This window comes from Schistocerca nitens, chromosome 8 (genome assembly GCF_023898315.1).
Source record: "Schistocerca nitens isolate TAMUIC-IGC-003100 chromosome 8, iqSchNite1.1, whole genome shotgun sequence".
In the NCBI taxonomy this organism is placed as follows: domain Eukaryota; kingdom Metazoa; phylum Arthropoda; class Insecta; order Orthoptera; family Acrididae; genus Schistocerca; species Schistocerca nitens.
In genome coordinates, this window is record NC_064621.1 from 486,166,598 (window position 1) to 486,186,440 (window position 19,843).

The following is a 19,843-nucleotide window of genomic DNA, read 5'->3' on the forward strand; positions in this document are numbered from 1 at the left end:
AATTTATGATATTAATAATGTTATAAGAAAAATTGTTAACCAGTTTTTGTGATTTGATGAATATTCTATACATAAAGCCAATGACTTGAAATTGTATGTTATGAGACAATAAACATCTATTCAATTCTTTATATTACATGCTTTGAATGCTAAACCAGAAATGATAGTGGAAATGTTACTCATTGACTGTTGAGCACGAACTGCCTGTGGCTTTGTCCACAGAACCTATTTAAAGATGTGTGTAGGTCTGCTGTTATAAAATGATAAAATAAAATATAAGGTTATTACATTTTTAAACCTAACATAAAAGACATAAATGATGATAATACATTTACACATTAGGCAGTAAAATTATTTTGATTAACAGTTGATTCAATATTCTTAAAATGGCACACACAACAGTTTCTACTTTTATGAACATAATTTGGGACATGCACTTGTATCCTCAGGATTTAGAAAAGCCCATGATTTTTGTGGAAATTGTACTAAATGGGCCACATTAGTGTTCTATATGCAGTCCACTTCACAGATGAGGTACACTTTCTTAAAATTCTCCCAAAAAACCAAAGTCGACCATGCACCGCGTACTGACCTTATGTGCTTGTTCCTTGCAGAGCTAGCTTCTGAAGGTGCGGATAAAATGTTCTGCATGACTTTTGTAGGGCTGACGAGAATTTGCAGTTTGAAGATGTTGAATCCTTTTACAGGTGTATAACCATCCAAAATCATAGGATGGCATCCCTTTGTCAGCAACAAGGTGCATGGGGTGCCTTCAAGGGCAAAGACTTTCCAGAACTGTGATGGTAGTGGCATTAGTGATCTGAGACATACAGAACATAAAAGGGCATTGAGAAAAGGAATCAATCATGATCAACCACATGGAGCCAAAAAAAGGTCAGCAAAATCTAAGTTAATATGCTCCATCTGACCAGGAAGGGAATTGCTGGAGCTTGATGGGCCTGATGAATGGAACATTGGCTGATCAGTTCCATGATGTCAAAATCAATATTTGGCCAGAGCACATGTTGACACACCAAGCTGTTCACCTGGAATGTACCCCAATAGATGGTGTGCAAGAGGTGCAGTGCTTGTGACTGAAGAGAAGGAGGCATTAGGAAGTGACAGTGGTTCTCACCAGAAACCCACCACACAACCACTTGATTTAGATGTACAACTGATGCTGCCGTGGCCTGTAAGAACTAAATTCAAGCCCAGGAGGCATGTCTGGCTACCAATATTGTACAGAGTAAACAAGGTAGTGTAACATCTAGTTCTTGCAGATGGTGGCCACAATGTTGTGCAATGTTAAGGAAAAGTTTGCAATCAGCCAAAGCCCAGTCCAAATCGCGTTGGCCTCAAGGCTGAGGCAGGTTGTCTCGGGAATCAGGATAGCACTTCTGCATTGGCATGTAACTTTTCTGCTTGATAGTGGATAGAATAATGAAATTTAAGCAAGTCCAGTGTCCAGCACTGAAGGCAATAAACACCACTGGTCTAGTAAGGGCAAAAGGTGGTGACCGATGAGTGATGATCTGTCACAAGTGAAATTTCTGTCAATAAATTTATAAATTTCTGATATGCATAAATAATAGTGAGACCCCCCACCCCCGCTATACCTGAGAACAGCATTGTTGGGAAGCAGATGAGATCTTAGGAGAGTTTCTATAGGGCTCTATCTGCTGCTAGGAGCTGCACTGATACCTTGGGGCTACACATTTGATGGTATCATCAAGAAGTGGGTAAGGATTTCCTTACATAACATAGAACATAAGCACTAAAATAGGTTTTGACACTTTCTAACATGACACTAGAAAACTTTTTTCTTTTTACATATTCATAAAAACGTGTTGTACTAGTAACAAGTCTAATACATACTAGGATAAAATTTCACAATTATGTGGGAGAATGCCTGAACAGGAAGCTCTTGCATCAACTGCAAAATATTGCCAAGATGAGCGAAAAATATTATGATTATATAATAAGTTTTACTTAGATGACAATGGTTGTATAAACATACATAGATGTATCACTTTGCTGTAATAACTAGTGCTGTAGCTTATTTTTATTCAGATTTTGTATGAAAGTGAACTCAAGAGCGTAAATATGTTTTTGCCCTCACTTAGACATGTGTAAAGTTTAACAGTTAGGTCTACTGCAGTTTTTCCTGGTATCATAAATGTTATTATTATTACTAATAAACTAATAGTGCATTAATAACTTACCATCTTTGTTTCATATGGTCTTCCATATTTATTTTTGTTGCATGAATATTGTAATAATTAATCTGTGATTTGAATATTCTGTTAAATAATTCTCATTTCCAAATTTTTAACCTATTTTTACTATCTTACATCAAGAAAGGGATTGAATAAAAGAATCAATCAGAAGAAACTTTATAACAAGTGTATTCATGTGTGCCAAAATATTGTGACTCACTTTATTACATAATAGAACAACCTCAGAGCTGCTACAAACCAAGTTCTCCTAAAATAAATTTTTGTTTTATAGTGGTGTCAAGATCGCAAGTGTGTTGAAGTTGTAGATCGACCTGATCCAGTAAATGGTGGGTGGGGGGAATGGGGATCATGGAGTGAATGTACACGCACATGTGGTGCTGGAATTTCCACTATTGAAAGAGAGTGCAACAACCCAATTCCCAAATTTGGAGGGAAGTATTGCCTTGGAGAACGTCGTCGCTACAGACTCTGTAACACACAGGTAAGCAACATAACTTATATTATTGTATAAATCCCAAACATTCTTCAATGCAGTTTGCTATTGACCAACTCCATGTTACTCTATTTCATACTCATACTTTACATTTTCTTTCAAAATGTGTTCTTTGTTTCACTACTTCATTCCTTGCAGATTCCTGGTTAGGTTTTTCCTAGAAAGATGTCAGATTTGGAAATGTAAACTCCTGAGGTGAAAACAATCTCTTCTTAAGACTAATTTATAAGTAGAGGAGCCCACTCACCCAATAGCAGAAGCATTGAGTCACTGTGTGTGCCTGTTGACAACTCGATACTTCTGTTGCAACTCACAACTTAAAAGAAAAAAAAAAAAATGACCCTCCAGAACAAGTATACTTAGTCACCTCGTAGGAAAATAGTTCACAACAGATACAGTGTATGACATAGTCATGTTGCAAGACAGATACAGTACAGTTCTAGCTAGTGTATTAAATAGCACAATGAGTAAGAGTAGACTGAGGGCAACAACATATGTAGATGGCGTGTCGCAGGTGGCACTCGGAGGTGCCTGCAAAGCTGTTGTGTGCAGTCCTTCAGGTGTCGCTCCTTGGCGGTCACACTTCACAATAGTGGATGTGGAGTAACTGGCATGTTGTATGTGCCAGAGGTGCAATGACAGCATATGTTGAAAATATTGGCTGGTGCCCAAAATCTAGGTGGAAGCCCGGTGGGTTACTACATTCCTTCTTCCATGGGGAAGCAGTGAGCTACATCTCGGTTAGTTGATCCCCACTTGGCCAAGCAGCCAGGCAGCACTCTGAACCAGGATGAGGACGATGTCTTTGGAAGCCTCGAATGCCTCCTCTGGTTTTACCAGCTCCCAGTCAGCATGGACAGGAGTGTATGGCCAGAAGGTCACTGCCTGGTGACACAATCAGTGACCTCAGTGCTGGTAGCTGAGGTCACTCCATGTCTAAGTTGGGATCTGACACAGAAAGGAGCTGCAGTGGTGAGATCAATGTCAGCAGGCCAGTACCGTGTCTGATCTTCTTCCGACATCTCATCCATCTCAGACAGCCTATAAAGAGAGGGAGATAAGGGATTGGCAGGAATTGGTGAACAGAACTGAGAACTATATGGCAGAAAGAACTCAGGAGCAGGAGGGGAGATAGCAGAGGAATGAAAGGTGGTGTTGCCGCAGTGTTTGTCTGCCGGAGGGCTTGGAGGTGGCAGCAGCTTGGTCCCTCACTGCAAGCGGTGCTGATTTTGATGGTATGTCACTGCCTAGTCACCCATAGCCAGAGTGAACACATGGCATCCCAGCTGCTGCCAGATGATCATGGAAATCTACTAGTACTGACATCTGAAGGCTACAACACACAGATACCTAGCCGGAATTGTGGAGACAGTGCTGTGGGCAGTCTCACAGGCATGGGCAGAATGAGATGTAGGAGTGTCTAGAGCTGATGGCCATAGAGAAGTTTACCTAGGCACTTCTCCCCTGTCAGTTTCAACCTACAGGAACTAGAAAGAGGGTTAGTGGCTCATCCCTTTCAGGGGAAAGTGCTCTACCAACTAAGCTACACAAACACCACTCACAACCCATCCTCACAGCTTTACTTCCACCAGTACCTCATCTCCTACCTTTCAAACTTCACAGAAGTTCTTCTGTGAAACTTGTAGGGCTAGCACTCTTGGAAGAAAGGATATTGTGCACACATGGATTAGCCACAGCCTGGGGGATATTTACAGATTGAGATTTTCACTCTGCCTAGTAGAATGTGTGCTGATATGAAACTTCCTGGCAGATTAAAACTGTGCACCGGACTGAGACTCAAACTTAGGACCTTGGCTTTCATGGGCAAGTGCTCTACTAGCTGAGCTGCCCAAGCACAACGCAAGGCCCATCTTCACAGCTTTACTTCCACCAGTCCCTCATTTCCCACCTCCTAAACTTCCTGAGTTCAATTCTTGGTCTGGCACACAGATTTAATGTGACAGAAAGTTTCATATCAGTGCACACACTGCTGTAGAGTCAAAATATCATTCTGGAAACATCCCTCAGTGTGTGGGTAAGCCATGTCTCCACAGCATCCTTTCTTCTAGGAGTGCTAGTCCTGTACAAGTTTTGCAGGAGGAAAGAAGTGAAGTTTGTGATGTAGGAGATGAGGTACTGGCACAAGTAAAGCTGTGAGGACAGGTCGTAAGTTGTGCTGGGGTAGCTCAGTTGGTAGAGCACTTATCCCTGAAAGCCAAAGGTTCCACGTTTGAGTCTAATTCTGGCACACAGTTTTAATCTGCCAGGAAGTTTCATATCAGCACGCATTCTGCTGCAGAGTGAAAATCTCATTCTGGAAAAATTTCTCAGCTAAGTCATGTGTCTGCAAAGTCCTTTCTTCCAGGAATGCTAGCCCTACAAGTTACACAGGAGAACTGTGAAGTTTAGAAGATGCGAGATGAGGTAATGGTGGAAATAAAGCTATGAGGACAAGTTGTGAGTCAGTGTTGGGTAGCTCAGTTGGTAGAACACTTGCCTGCAAAAGGTAAAGGTCCTGAGTTGGAGTCTCAGTCTGGCATACAGTTTCAACCAGTCAGGAAGTTTCATAACAGCACACTCTCCACTGCAGGTTGAAAGTCTCATTGTGGTCTACTGTTTGACACGATTGTGAGAGGGAGTCCTTCTATAGCGAAAATTTTGTTGAACACTGCGACTCTAGCCTCCACACTGACACCATTGTGAGAGGAAGCCCTCCTATAGTGAAAATTTTGTTGAGCACCGCGACTTCAGCCTCCACACTATCGTGGACTGACAGTTGACCATGAACAGTAAGCTCGAGCACATATTGAGGACAATCGTCCACATGGGACCCGTGAAGTGGCCCACAAACTCAATGTAAACCATTTCCATGGGCAAGAGTGTGTCATCCAGGGTGAGAATGTTCGGTAGAAGTGACTTGCTGTTGTTCGCACTGCTAACTGTTGCAGACAAGATATTCGACCTGATGGTGTATATACTTACTCGGTCTTTGAACAAGGCACTGGGTGGTCAGTTTAGTTCACAAAACACCCCAGTGATCTTGGTGCAGGAGCCACAAGATTTCTGGGTGCAGAGGAGGTTCTGGTAGGACTACCCAGATAGACAATTGATCCATGGCTAGTAATATAACTCTGTCTACCAGGATTAGCAAGGAGTGGAGTTGACCAAGAGTGTATTCCAACCAGCCCTGTTGTAAGATGGATTCCTTGGCCATGCTACACCCACAGCCCCCCCCCCCCCCTCTTGATGGGAAACGCATCCTTTACCCATAGAGCCACTTCATCAATTCATCCAGCTGGAAGCAAAAAGTCTTGCCTTGGTTGAACTCCATGTTGAACCCATTGGGAGATGGGACAGGGTGTCCACATTGTCATGTTGAGGGGTATAGTGGAAGTGAATTTCATAATTGTAACTGCTTCAGATGAATGCCCAGCTCTTGCATTGGTGGGCTTTCCTCTTGGATAGCTTTGCTGCAGGGCTGAAGAGGAAGATCAAAGACTTATGGTCCATGATGAGGTGAAACTTTGCTCTGTAGAGAAATACATAAAATTTAGTTAGCACAAAGATTATTGTGAGGACCTCTTTTATGATATGTGAATACGTCTTGTTCATGGCATTGAGCATCTTCAATGCAAATGTGATTGGATGTTCAGAGCCATCTGTGTCTCTACCTCCCAGGACAGCCTCCAGGTCCTGTTCAGAGTTGCCTGCCACAAGAAGTTGCTGTTAGCCCAGTTGAAATGTGCCGAGACATGATGTCTGCACAGTTGAAATGTGGTGAGAAGTAGTACTGACAGGAAGGCCTGCTTCAGTGTTTTGAACACCTTTGCACATGGCCCCGCCAATACACAACTTCTACTGCACTATGTTGGGATGTTGAGCGGATGCACAACTGACACCACACCTGAGATAAATTTTCATTAGGACATTAATTTCCCAGGAAGGGCTGAAGGTCCTTTAAATTTGTGGGTCGAGGAAGTATGATGGCTTATTTGACCATCTTCTGTGTGGGCTTAATACTTTTGAGAGATGATGTGTCCTAAGTATTTTATCACTGTTTGAAAAAAAAATTTTTTTTTCAAGATTGATTTGGAGGTCTGTGGACTGGTGGGTGTGGAGCAGCTGCCACAGGTTTTGCAAGTGTTCTTCCATTGTAGTCCCCATCACCTCAGTGTCTTCTAAATAATTTATGTAGCCCTGAAAATCATGCAGCAGTTGCTCAAGGAACCTTTGAAAGACTGCTGGGACACTGCGAAATGTTCCCACTTCTTTAGAGAGCATTCCAATTACTATCAGTGTGAGGACAGGGTTCCTCACGTGTTAAAGATTACATTGAATAGTAATTTCTACACTTACAGAAATAGGCACATAATATTTGTCTCCTCCACCAACAGATCAACATCCAGAAAAGCTTAAAGATTTATATTTATAAAGCCAGTTCTCTATAGTTGTGTGTGTTGCTGGTAAAGGCAATACTTACCTTAAATTCCTTGGGATGTAGATTGCTCCACTAGGAAAGGAAATGCTAGCTCTTATTGCAGCTGGTCTTCCTATATACAGAGTGATTATAATTAAACTTCCAAACTGCTGTAGAAATAATGCCACTGGTCAGAATGATGTCAAACTGCAATGGAATATTATCAGAGAAGGGGGAAAGCATATGGTAGAAGAAAAATAAATAGTTACAAAATGTAGCAATAGATGGCACTGTAAGCATCATAATTTAATAGAGGTCATCTAAAATATCAAAGGAATCATACAACAATGCCTAAGGTGTACGTTTGATGTTAAACAAACTGTACTACTCAGTGTGCATTGGTGTACAGGTGTGATAGTGTTAGTTACGTAGACCCATCCACTACGGCAAGGTTGTATCACATTGGATGGGAAAAATCTGCTTTTAACTGTCCTGACACCAAATACTAGATAAAAAGCATCACTCACATTTGTTTTTAATTGTCCTGAGGCCAAAAACTTCATAAAAAGCATCAATCACATCTGTTTTTAATTGTCTTGAGGCCAGAAACCACATAAAAAGCATCAATCCAAATCAAATCAGATTATTAATTTCCTTATGACTGGCACAAAACATGTTCAATATGCTGTCCACCATTTTCTGCAACAAGTTGAAATCGAGAAACAACTTGTTCCACAACTAATCGAAGTGTTTCTGGAGTCATGTTCAGAATGTGTTGCACAATGCATGCCTTCAATGCAGCTAAGTTTGCAGTCAGAACACTGAACACAATAGCCCCACAGCCAGAAGTCACTTAGATTAAGAACAGGTGATAGGGATGGCCAGGCTGTAGGGAAGTGGCGGCTGATAATTCTAGCATTTCTGAAATGGCGTTTCAGCAGCTGCCGAACTGGATTTGTAATGTGCAGAGGAGTGCCATCTTGAATAAAAATGATCCCATCCACACATCCATGCTGTTAGAGAACTGGGATGATGTGGTTGCACAACAGACACTCATAGCACTTGCCAGTGACAGCACAGGTAACAGGACTGGAAGCACCTGTCTCTTCAAACAAATATTACCCTATGATAAATGATGCCATAAACCCGCACCAAAAAGTGACATTTTCAGGATGAAGTGGTACTGGTTGATTTGCGTGTGGATTTTCCATTGCCCATATTTGACAGTTCTGTGTATTGACATATCCTGTCAGATGGAAGTGGACTTCGTCTGTCCACAAAATCTTCCACAGCCAATCATTGTCCACTTCCATGTGAGCAAGAAATTCTAAAGCATAGGTCTCTCTTGCTGGCATGTCAACAGGAGGCAACTCATGCACATGGGTAATTTTGAATGGATAGCAAAGAATGCTCACGGGTATGTCCAATGTTTTGGCAATTCTCTGTGCAGTACTTGTTTGCACACCACCACTTGTCTCCTCCTGCATTGCTGTAGCCACTGCTTCCACCGATGTCAAATCAATTTGTATCCTCCCTCTGCCAGGTTTCACACCAAAAGAATCCGTCTTTTCAAATTTCCAAATCATTTTCTCCAGAACCATGGCAGTCATTTGACCAATGCCTTTTTTTCTTTTTTTTTTCTTTTTTTCTTTTTTTTTTTTTTTCTCTCTCTCTTCAAACCCTTCAGTTTCCAGAACTTCTGCAGAGAGATGTGTGCACAGTCATCATTCTTGTAATACAGCTTTACAAGCAGAGTGCAATCCTGCATTGAGACAGTCATGGTGAACATCGCAGATGCGAAAGGAGGAAAAGCCATGTACCCAGTGTATTTATACCAACTTGAATGGGTTTTGCGCATGACTGATGTTTTCATTTACGTATTCTGACACATAGAGCACCCTCTATTGATCAATTTTCACACTTTTTTTTTTCTTCTGCCATACATTTCCCCCCTTCTCTGATAATATTCCGATGCAATTTGACATCATTATGACCAGTGGTGTTATTTCTACACCCTGTATGTATGACAGAATAATAATCTGCAGAGTTTTTTGTTGAATCATCGTTGTTTATTTACAGATAATACAAACACATTTCCGCTTCCAAAATGTTCCATCATGTGTCGAGTGGATTCAACTGCTGTTAAAACTTGTCCTTAAAACCCATCTCCCCTCCAGCCTATCTTTGCTAAAGAGCAAACGACTGACAATCATTAATATCTTTGGAAATGTAAAATTAATAAGTTAACAATTAAAATTAATATCAGTAATTAAGTCACACCAGAAAATGTGTAATTAAAATCTGCACATAATATAAAAGTTATTAGCATAAAACAAAAAGTTGAAATAATGTTATGACATCTTTGGTGAAATAATATTACACAAGTTATTTACATAAAACTGAAAGTGGACACTGGGCTTGGCAAAATAATCATCAACTTTGGATAAAGCACATAAGTGTCAACACTCCCACCAACTGATTGATAATATAATAACAATGATAGTGTCTTGGTGTATGCAAAGTTTTGTTACCACTGGTACTATTGGAGCATGTGGCTGTAATTCGTTGCAAAATTAATTAAATGATTATAATAGGGGTCTCTCCAGAGGGTTTATGGTTAAGGAAGGAATGAGACGTTAGAGAGAGCAGGAAGATAAGCAGTTAGAAATAGGAAGGATAGAAATGGGAAAGTGGTTCCATTTCAACTGGCCACCCCAAAACTAAACATTTGAAACTATATAAGCCATGTAGCATGTTGACTGCCTGTTCTCTCTGTGAGTAAGCTTCAGAGAGATTGACCTCCAAAAAATACTGGCCTCACTTGAATGGGATATGTATCTATCTGTGACGTGGAATTGACCATAACCTTAAAATCTCCACACAAGCCCAGTTTCCCTGATAGTTTTTCCACAAGAACCAAAAGTGTTGCCCACTCACTAGCATATATGGGTTCAGTGACATCCAAGGTTGTCAATCTATCTAGTGCATTCTTGACAGCACTCTGCAATGTGAGGAGCACAAGTTGTTTATGGAAGAAGTGAGGTTATGCTGACTTTTTTAACTTAATGTGCACCACAAAGTTCTTCACTTTTCCCATACTTTCAGATAAAATGCCAGGCTACTCCTTACTGAGGGTTTCAGATTCCTGAAAGGCAGCTTATTCCAAGGCCAACTGGACCCTATCATTGATAACAAATCCGAAAACTGAAAAAGCATCAAGGCAATATAGATTGCCTGTAATGTGAACCACAAGGAAGTTGAGGTGCCACATGACATTTTTGTATGTTACCACATTTGTCAGCTATCTTTGAGCAGAATGTGTTGTTCGCTATATGCCACTATACGGCAAGCTGTGGATTGAAGGGGTGGTACTCCAGCTGGAGACATGTTTAAATGTTTACTAGCATCACAGAGGCACCAGTGTCAACACAATAGAACTTTTTTGTTGCACAAAGTGAGCATGATGAACAGTTTCTTCAGTGATGACAATGTAGTGTGAGACTCCAATAAAATCACATTAATGCCCCATCAGTTCCTGTCAAGGTGAGTGGTTTTTGCCCAGAATGCTGCAAATAGACATAAGATGTCCTTTCTTCTGGCATGCCCACCAGTCAGGGCAGTCTTCTTTGACATGTGTTCAAAAACATCTGGGCAATATGTAAATGAGCATCAGTTGGGCTTCCAAGACTTCTATCCTTGTTTACGAGTTGGAGCTGGAGTGTGGGGGTGTTTGCACTCTACTGTTGCTGCATTTGCTTTGTTGGCAAAGAGGGATCCCTCTCCTGGGTTGGAAGTGATGGCTGCCACCTCACCCCAGAATTCTAATCGACAGAGTGTGGCCTGGGAAACTTCAAAGGTTTGTGCCCATTTTAAAACATCCTCCAAAGTAGGACGTCTTCTTATTCAGTTGTCTGAATGATCGCATTACTGATCATCTCTTCTACATATAATTCATTATTTACTGGAGTCACAAAACAGCATTCCCTACCAAGTCTGTTCAGTTCAGCTGCCTTTGTGTGAATGACTGATTGAGCTCTTTATGTCGCTGATAAAATTCCACATAGGATGCACTGACATGGCAGTGTTGGTGAAATTAGGTAGTTAATATAGCTTGAATTTGCTCAAACACCAGGTATGCCAGTTCCATGAGAGGGGACAGTTTGCACGGAAGCTGGCACATTTTGGGTGAAAGGAAAAGTGATTTTGCAATGGTTGGGTCTGTCACCTAGAATGTGGCAAAGTGCCACTGGAGGCACTTTGTATATTTAATGAACTCATAGGACAGTAGTTCACTATGCATAAAATGTATGGCATAGCCACATGTCAGGAAGAAAACATTACAGTTCTAGCACTACGAGTGAGAAAAGACTGAGTACGATCGCCAGGTGGGGATCGCATACGTAGACGGCTTGTCGAGGGTGGCACTGGGAGGTGACTGTCCAGCCATTGTGCATTGTTGCTCAGCAGTGATGTCTCCCTCTGGTGGCTATGCTTCACAGTAGTGGACACAGAGTGACTGTCACATCATATGTGCCAGTTGTGCAATAACGGCCAATGTCTGAGATGTTGGCTGGTGCCCAATGCCTAGGTGGTGGCCCAGTGGGTTGCCACAGCTTCTGCTGTTAGGTGAGTGGTCTCATTCACTCCTAAGTCATTTACCTTCTGTGAGAGCTTGCCTACTTTATTTTCTGTAGGCTGTTATTTTCACATTGCTGTATAATTCTTGACAGTGTTCTTTCCCATCTTTCATGGTTCACTAACTGAGTGAAATACACTCCTGGAAATTGAAATAAGAACAGCGTGAATTCATCGTCCCAGGAAGGGGAAACTTTATTGACACATTCCTGGGGTCAGATACATCACATGATCACACTGACAGAACCACAGGCACATAGACACAGGCAACAGAGCATGCACAATGTCGGCACTAGTACAGTGTATATCCACCTTTCGCAGCAATGCAGGCTGCTATTCTCCCATGGAGACGATCGTAGAGATGCTGGATGTAGTCCTGTGGAACGGCTTGCCATGCCATTTCCACCTGGCGCCTCAGTTGGACCAGCGTTCGTGCTGGACGTGCAGACCACGTGAGACGACGCTTCATCCAGTCCCAAACATGCTCAATGGGGGACAGATCCGGAGATCTTGCTGGCCAGGGTAGTTGACTTACACTTTCTAGAGCACGTTGGGTGGCACGGGATACATGCGGACGTGCATTGTCCTGTTGGAACAGCAAGTTCCCTTGCCGGTCTAGGAATGGTCGAACGATGGGTTCGGTGACGGTTTGGATGTACCGTGCACTATTCAGTGTCCCCTCGACGATCACCAGTGGTGTACGGCCAGTGTAGGAGATCGCTCCCCACACCATGATGCCGGGTGTTGGCCCTGTGTGCCTCGGTCGTATGCAGTCCTGATTGTGGCGCTCACCTGCACAGCGCCAAACACGCATACGACCATCATTGGCACCAAGGCAGAAGCGACTCTCATCGCTGAAGACGACACGTCTCCATTCGTCCCTCCATTCACGCCTGTCGCGACACCACTGGAGGCGGGCTGCACGATGTTGGGGCGTGAGCGGAAGATGGCCTAACGGTGTGCGGGACCGTAGCCCAGCTTCATGGAGACGGTTGCAAATGGTCCTCGCCGATACCCCAGGAGCAACAGTGTCCCTAATTTGCTGGGAAGTGGCGGTGCGGTCCCCTACGGCACTGCGTAGGATCCTACGGTCTTGGCGTGCATCCGTGCGTCGCTGCGGTCCGGTCCCAGGTCGACGGGCACGTGCACCTTCCGCCGACCACTGGCGACAACATCGATGTACTGTGGAGACCTCACGCCCCACGTGTTGAGCAATTCGGCGGTACGTCCACCCGGCCTCCCGCATGCCCACTATACGCCCTCGCTCAAAGTCCGTCAACTGCACATACGGTTCACGTCCACGCTGTCGCGGCATGCTACCCGTGTTAAAGACTGCGATGGAGCTCCGTATGCCACGGCAAACTGGCTGACACTGACGGCGGCGGTGCACAAATGCTGCGCAGCTAGCGCCATTCGACGGCCAACACCGCGGTTCCTGGTGTGTCCGCTGTGCCGTGCGTGTGATCATTGCTTGTACAGCCCTCTCGCAGTGTCCGGAACAAGTATGGTGGGTCTGACACACCGGTGTCAATGTGTTCTTTTTTCCATTTCCAGGAGTGTATGTTTTTCAACATTCCTGTTTTTGTGATCTTTCCTTTATACAGAAAGTCATTCAAATGGATATGTTGTCTATGGTAATCAAGTACTACCAAGACATCTCACTGAAGAATATTTGTTCGTCAGCAGTAATTCATGTCGTTTTTATTAGCTTTCATAATGAGAGAGAACTGTGAGGACTATGGAATAATTGAAAATATTCATTGCATTACAGACTTGCAAATATGTTAAACAGCTTCTATTGTATTAATTGAGGTCATTTACAAAAATCATTCTATCTTACAGAACTAATTGGGATTTCACAAATCTAAAATTCAAATGTCAAGGTACAGTGTAGGAGGAGCTATAATCTATTCCCATAACTTATTTCCAAATTTATGGAGATTCTGAACATCTTTCTTAATGAATGGGGCAACTGATGTAAAATTTTGCAGCACAGTAAATAACCTCACTGCATTGTTTGATGGGGATAAAGAGTCTGTATGCAAATAATTTTTATATACTGCTGTTGGTCATGTATGCTACTATTAATTTGAAATTGATGTCATTACTTACCAGGGAATGCCACTATATAGAAACTTCACTGGCTTTTTAGTGTAAGGATTCCAAGATCTTTGTAGAGATCTATCTAATATACGTATAACACATTTTTATTGTGTAGCACAAGGTTTCATCTTAGATCCTTACTATTTATTGTGTATATTTGTGACACTGAGCAGTAATATTACCAGATGTTAAGTTTGTTCTTGTTTGCAACTGATACAAACATTGCAATAAATAATTAATCATGTATAGTTTTAGAAAAAGCTATTAGTGAAATCTAATGGTGATCAATAAATGGTTTCTAGCCAGTTCATGACCCCTAAACTTTGAAAAAAGTATGTATATACTATTTACAGTCTGCAAGAGGTTTCACCTCAGTGTCCACATAAAATGTGGGGGCATTCAGATAAAAGATGATGTCAGTGTTAAATTCTTGATGTTACAACTTGACAAAAATTAAGTTGGTGTGAGCATTCCACACAACTGCTTAGAAGCCTAAACAAATCTTTGTGTGTAATGCTTGTATTGTCAGACATAGGCGATTTGCCTACTTTCGTTTCTTAATTTCATATAGTATCATATTTTGGGGTAATTCATGAAATCAAGATCAAAGTTTAATAGATCAAATGCTTGTAATATCAACTGTTTGTGGTGTGAGTTGAAGGACGTCTTGCAGAGCTTGTTCAGAGAATTGGATATATTAACTATGGCTTCTCAGTATAATCCTTAATGATATATATGTCATGAGTAATGTCGTCTCTTTCAGACCAACTGCTCAGTTCATAGTGTCTCTACTTTGAATATGAACAATCTTCATAATGGTTTAAAGTGTCACACATTTTGTCCAGAAAGGTGTCCGTTATTCAAGGACATGCATTTATAGTAACTTGGAAGCAACCATAAAATGATAAGCTACTAATCAAATGGCAGCTACTAATCAAACACGAGTTAAGAGGAGCCTAAGGGATTTATTCATGGTCATTCCTCATATGCCACATGTGGATTTCTTATATGAACTGACTGATGCATGAGGCATGTCCAGAAAGTACTGCCACCACAGTGCTAGTGTCACAGTTGCACACATTTGCACTTGTCTGTCTGGTTCATTGGCTTCCACTGACACCATTACTGCCAGATTGTGTTGTGTTTCCATTTGTTAGTATCATACAAAGTGTTTAAGACAATCTCTGAGCCTGCCGACTGGGAAGTGCATTCTGTAAAATGGTTTTTGAACACAAAGAATGTTAAGCCAACTGAAATCCATCATCAGCTTAAAGAGATTCATGATGTAAATGTAATGACTGATGGAATGGTGAGAAAGTGAGCTACACAGTTCAATGATGGACAAACCACTGTTCATGATCAAGCACGGAATAGGTCACCTTCTGTTCTCAATGACACTTTGGTTGAGAAAGCAAATGAGAAAATTAATGAAAGCAGTTAGTTCACAATAAGAATGCTGTGTGATGAGTTTCCATAAATCTCAAAAACTGTTTTGGATGAAATTGTCGCAAATAGCTTAAATTTTTGCAAATTGTGTTTATGTTGGTTTCCAAAAATGCATAAAGATGTCTACAAAATTAAGGAACTTGGAAGTGCTTTGACATTTCTTATCCAATTTAATGATGAGGGAGATGAACTCTTGAGCAGAATTATGACCAGTGATGAGACCAGGGTTTGTCATGTTACTCCATATCCAGTCCAAAAGTCAATGGAGCGGAGGCACTCGTGGTCCCCTAAAAACAAAAGTTCAAAACAGTGTTGTCAGCACAAATAATCACATGCACTGTGTTCTGGGGCAATCAAGGCATTCTGCTCATTGAGTTCCTTCCCAGAGATGAAACTATCAGTGTGGTACAATACTGTGAAACACTGAGAAAACTCTGGTGCCCAGTTCAAACAAAAGGTGTGTAATGCTCAGTAAAGGAACTGTGTTGCTTCGTGACAACACACATCCCCATTCTGCTGGTGTCACTCAAAATCTTGTTCAGCAATTTGGCTGGGAGCAGTTTGATCACCTGCCATATAGCACCGATCTCACACCTGTTGATTATCATTTCTTGTTCTTGAACTTTAAGCACGATTTTGAAGCAAAGTGCTTTGAGAGTGGTGAAAATGCAAAGAACAGTGTTCAGAGTGGTTGTCTGCACTGGCCGTAACTTTCTATACAGAGGCCATAGAAGAGTTGGTTTCGTGCTATGATAAATGATGTGTTTTCGTGCATTCCAGGTTTAAAAAATGTGAAATTGAGGAAAATGCAGAATTGAGGAAATGTTAAAAATCCCCAAAATTTGAGCAAAAACCTATGTAATTGGCATACATGATTAAAATTTGTAATCCTCACAAATACATTACACAAAATCTGGAAATTTTATCATTCAAGGTGTATACGACCCGGGACAACCGGGAGATCTGGGAAAAACCCGGGACTTTTTTCATCCGGGAGAAAACCGGGAAAAACCCGGGAATTTTTTAGAATATTGCAGAATAATACTTCAACAGTAAAACATAAACGAGAGAAAAAAACGAAAATAACTTAAATTGCAAAGGAAATGCGCCATATACAACAATGACATGCAGTGCTGTTGGAAGCGTATGCCAACACCAAAATGTGTCAAAGGCTTTAGGAAGACTATGCATTGCTTCATAACAACAAATTGCCTCCGATGAGCGTGAAGTCACAACTATTTACATTAGATTCGTTTTAGCAGTTACGAGTGTGGTGTCACCGCCAGACACCACACTTGCTAGGTAGTAGTAAATCGGCCGCGGTCCGTTAGTATACGTCGGACCCGCGTGTCGCCACTATCAGAGATTGCAGACCGAGCGCCGCCACACGCCAGGTCTAGAGAGACTTGGTAGCACTCGCCCCAGTTGTACAGCCGACTTTGCTAGCGATGGTTCACTGACAAATTACGCTCTAATTTGCCGAGACGATAGTTAGCATAGCCTTCAGCTACGTCATTTGCTACGACCTAGCAAGGCGCAATGTTCAGTTAATATTGATATTGTAAATAATGTACAGACAAGAGCTACGTTCAACATTAATGGATTAAAGTTAAGTATTCCACCATCTGCGTCCGTTTTTCTAAGTTATAAAGTCCTTGTCCTGTTCCAGACCTCACGCCAGCCTGCGTGAGCTAAAACGCGTGCCTTTCGGCTTCCTCTTACATTAGTGGGTTGGCCCTCTTGCCAATCCACAACAACGAGAAGGGCTCATGCGCATGCGCAGCAGAGTTGCGTTTGAGTAGTAGATTCTCCCGCTTCTGGCTACAGGAACTTGGCTGTTGGCTGTGCAAGCAGTCGCAGCAAGCAGTTAGATGCTCCCGGGAAAAGGGAGCGCCAAGTTCATATTCTTCAGGAAAAAAACTTGTTTCACAAAGCGCCTAGCAACCAGCGCACGTTGGTCTATTGATTATTCATATGATTTTGAAACGCATCCCTGTCCGTTTTTGAACACATTTTAAGTTGATTTCTGAAGGAATCATAAGTTGATTTTTGAATGCGTGCATAGTGTACGTGATGTCTCTGTCAGGAGAATCCTTGTCGCATCTAGAAATAAACTTTCCGCAGACAAAAGGGGACGGGGCTATACGAGCTGAGCGGAGTAAAGCCGAACGGATGAATGCTAATCGCTGTTTGTGTGGTTGATTGGGCTTGAGAATGATCAGCGTTGTTATGATTACTAGCGAAATTCATAGATTCAGACTACCAGAATGGAAATAAATGACTAACAGGAATAACAGGTGAGAAAGATTGCGTATTATCTTCTCGGTATATCCAAGAAAATGAAATTTTGGCAAAGGACCAGTTGTACGGTTCCCGGCTAGCAGCCGCTTAAGTTCTATTCTGGAAGTAACGCCACGGAAAACGCTTTGTACGAACAAGTAACAACGCCTAACCGGAGAATAATCGCGGGATAACTAAACCTCTGATTCTGTCAGGGTTAGTGAAGTTAATCGGAGAACAAATTTTGACAATGGCAGGAATAGCTACAGAATTGTTGATGACAAGAATGTTTTTTAGAGAAGGGAAAGAGCAGAAACGGGGACATCACACAAATTATGGAAGAATAAGACGATTCCAAATTTGTATAAAAATTTCGTAATACTACTTTTCGATCTCATGCTTGAAAATAGTGCGTATGAATGAAATATGAAACTACGAGTATTTCCTAACATAAAGCTTTTTGCTTGTAGTAGGCCTAATAGGCATTTGATATTGGTACTTCGTGAATTATATTCTGTCGTGTTATAACAATGACCATTTGTGCCAAACAGTCTAGTTTATTTGTTGTTACACAATTGCTGCAATATTAGAAAGGTCTATTTTGTTTTATCTAGCAGACAGTGACAAAATAGACGTAATCAGATCGAGAAACACCAGTCTTTGGTATTATTTGTATTATCAGCTTTTTCAGTATTAGATAACGACATTTCGATTTTTCATGTAGCAAAACGTTTGACGAACTTTGATGAGGTAATAGATTCTTTCACCAGCTGTGACATAATCGCGATAGATTCTTCCGCAGAAAGGAAAGCATGCCATGTAAAGCTGTAGCAAGGTTAGAGAGAAAAAAATGCTAGGAGCTTTCTTGTTTGTCTTTTCTTTATTAGTTTTATGTATCCTATGTTTAATTTTATGTCACACAAAACAGCAAGTTATTAGCCAATAGGCAATAAAGAATGCAAATTTTCTGAAGAGTTGTTGCTCTCCCGATTAAAAATAATCCCATCCGCTATTAATGGCGAAATTTTTTTTTTTTTTTTAAAAAAAAGAGGCAGGCTGTCCAACCGGCCGACTGGGAGCAGGCATCACAGGACATTTCAGTTTCCACTGTCCTGAATATAGTTTGATGGCATCCATTACAAAACACACACGCTTCAATTCCACCGAGTGAAATACGGTGACGTGCGGTAGAAGAATGCAGTGTGAGGAGGCGAGGCACTGCACTTTGGCACACTTACGACCAAATAACATGTCTCACATTTCCTCGAACACATACGTTTTATGTTTCAGGCATTTCAGAAAGATGTGCGCTACAAGATGAACATATTTTTGAAAATTCGATTTTTTTTAGCATTGACCCGGTTACAAAACATCGTAGATCCGGGGCTGATGCGCAGAGCAGTCTGAATTATAGCAGGTAGTCTCCACGTGACCCGTGTTTACATTTAGTGATTTTGCTGTTTCCCCCTTCGTTTACTCTCACGTCAAATGGAAACAAAACGTATATCTGTGGCCGGGAGCTATCAAGTGAATTAAAATACACTACTGGCCACCGTAAATGCAATACCCTGAAGGAAGCATCCGAATCGAGTGAAATTTACACCATGAGTTTGCAGCGATGAGATATGCAACTGATTAGAATTTCAGCGCAGACGCACATCACGCGCGCCTGTGGCGCCACCTCATAGCGCCATTTAAGGCTTGGCGATTTCGACGATTGTACGTTCGGCACGTGTGTTTACCTTGTGGTTGTTTCACAAGACGATCAGTTATGCCTCGTAGACAACAGCGAACATCTTTTGATCAAGTATCCGAGTTCGACAGAGGAAGGATAGTCGCTTGCCGAGATTGTGGATTATCATACAGAGAAATCGCTAGTCGTGTTGGACAAAACCAAACAACTGTAATGCGGATATGTGACCGTTGGATGCAGGAGGGTACGACGGACCGACGTGGTCGATCGCCTTCACCTCGGTGCACCACTGCACGTGCTGATAGGCAAATTGTGCGCATGGCAGTGACGGATCGCTCAGTGACATCCCGAACCATAGCACAGCACATTGCGTCTGTAATGCATCATCCAGTGTCTGCGCGTACCATTCGACGCAGTTTGGTCTGTCCGCAAGACGTCCATTGCTTCGTCTACCATTGACGCAGAACCACAGACGTCTCCGTCGCCAATGGTGTGATGACAGACGGATGTGGACGGCAGAATGGAATGACGTTTTCTTT

General features: G+C 42.0%; 1 protein-coding gene across 1 annotated transcript in view; it reads left to right on the forward strand.

Moving 5' to 3' along the window:
* The window catches only part of LOC126198725 (A disintegrin and metalloproteinase with thrombospondin motifs 7-like), a 673,695-nt gene that overhangs the window by 556,417 nt on the left and 97,435 nt on the right, over positions 1 to 19,843 (forward strand). Inside the window, exon 9 of the mRNA XM_049935245.1 lies at positions 2,509 to 2,718. Within this exon, the coding sequence (XP_049791202.1) occupies positions 2,509 to 2,718 (210 nt within the window). The remainder of the gene's footprint in view (positions 1 to 2,508; positions 2,719 to 19,843) is intronic.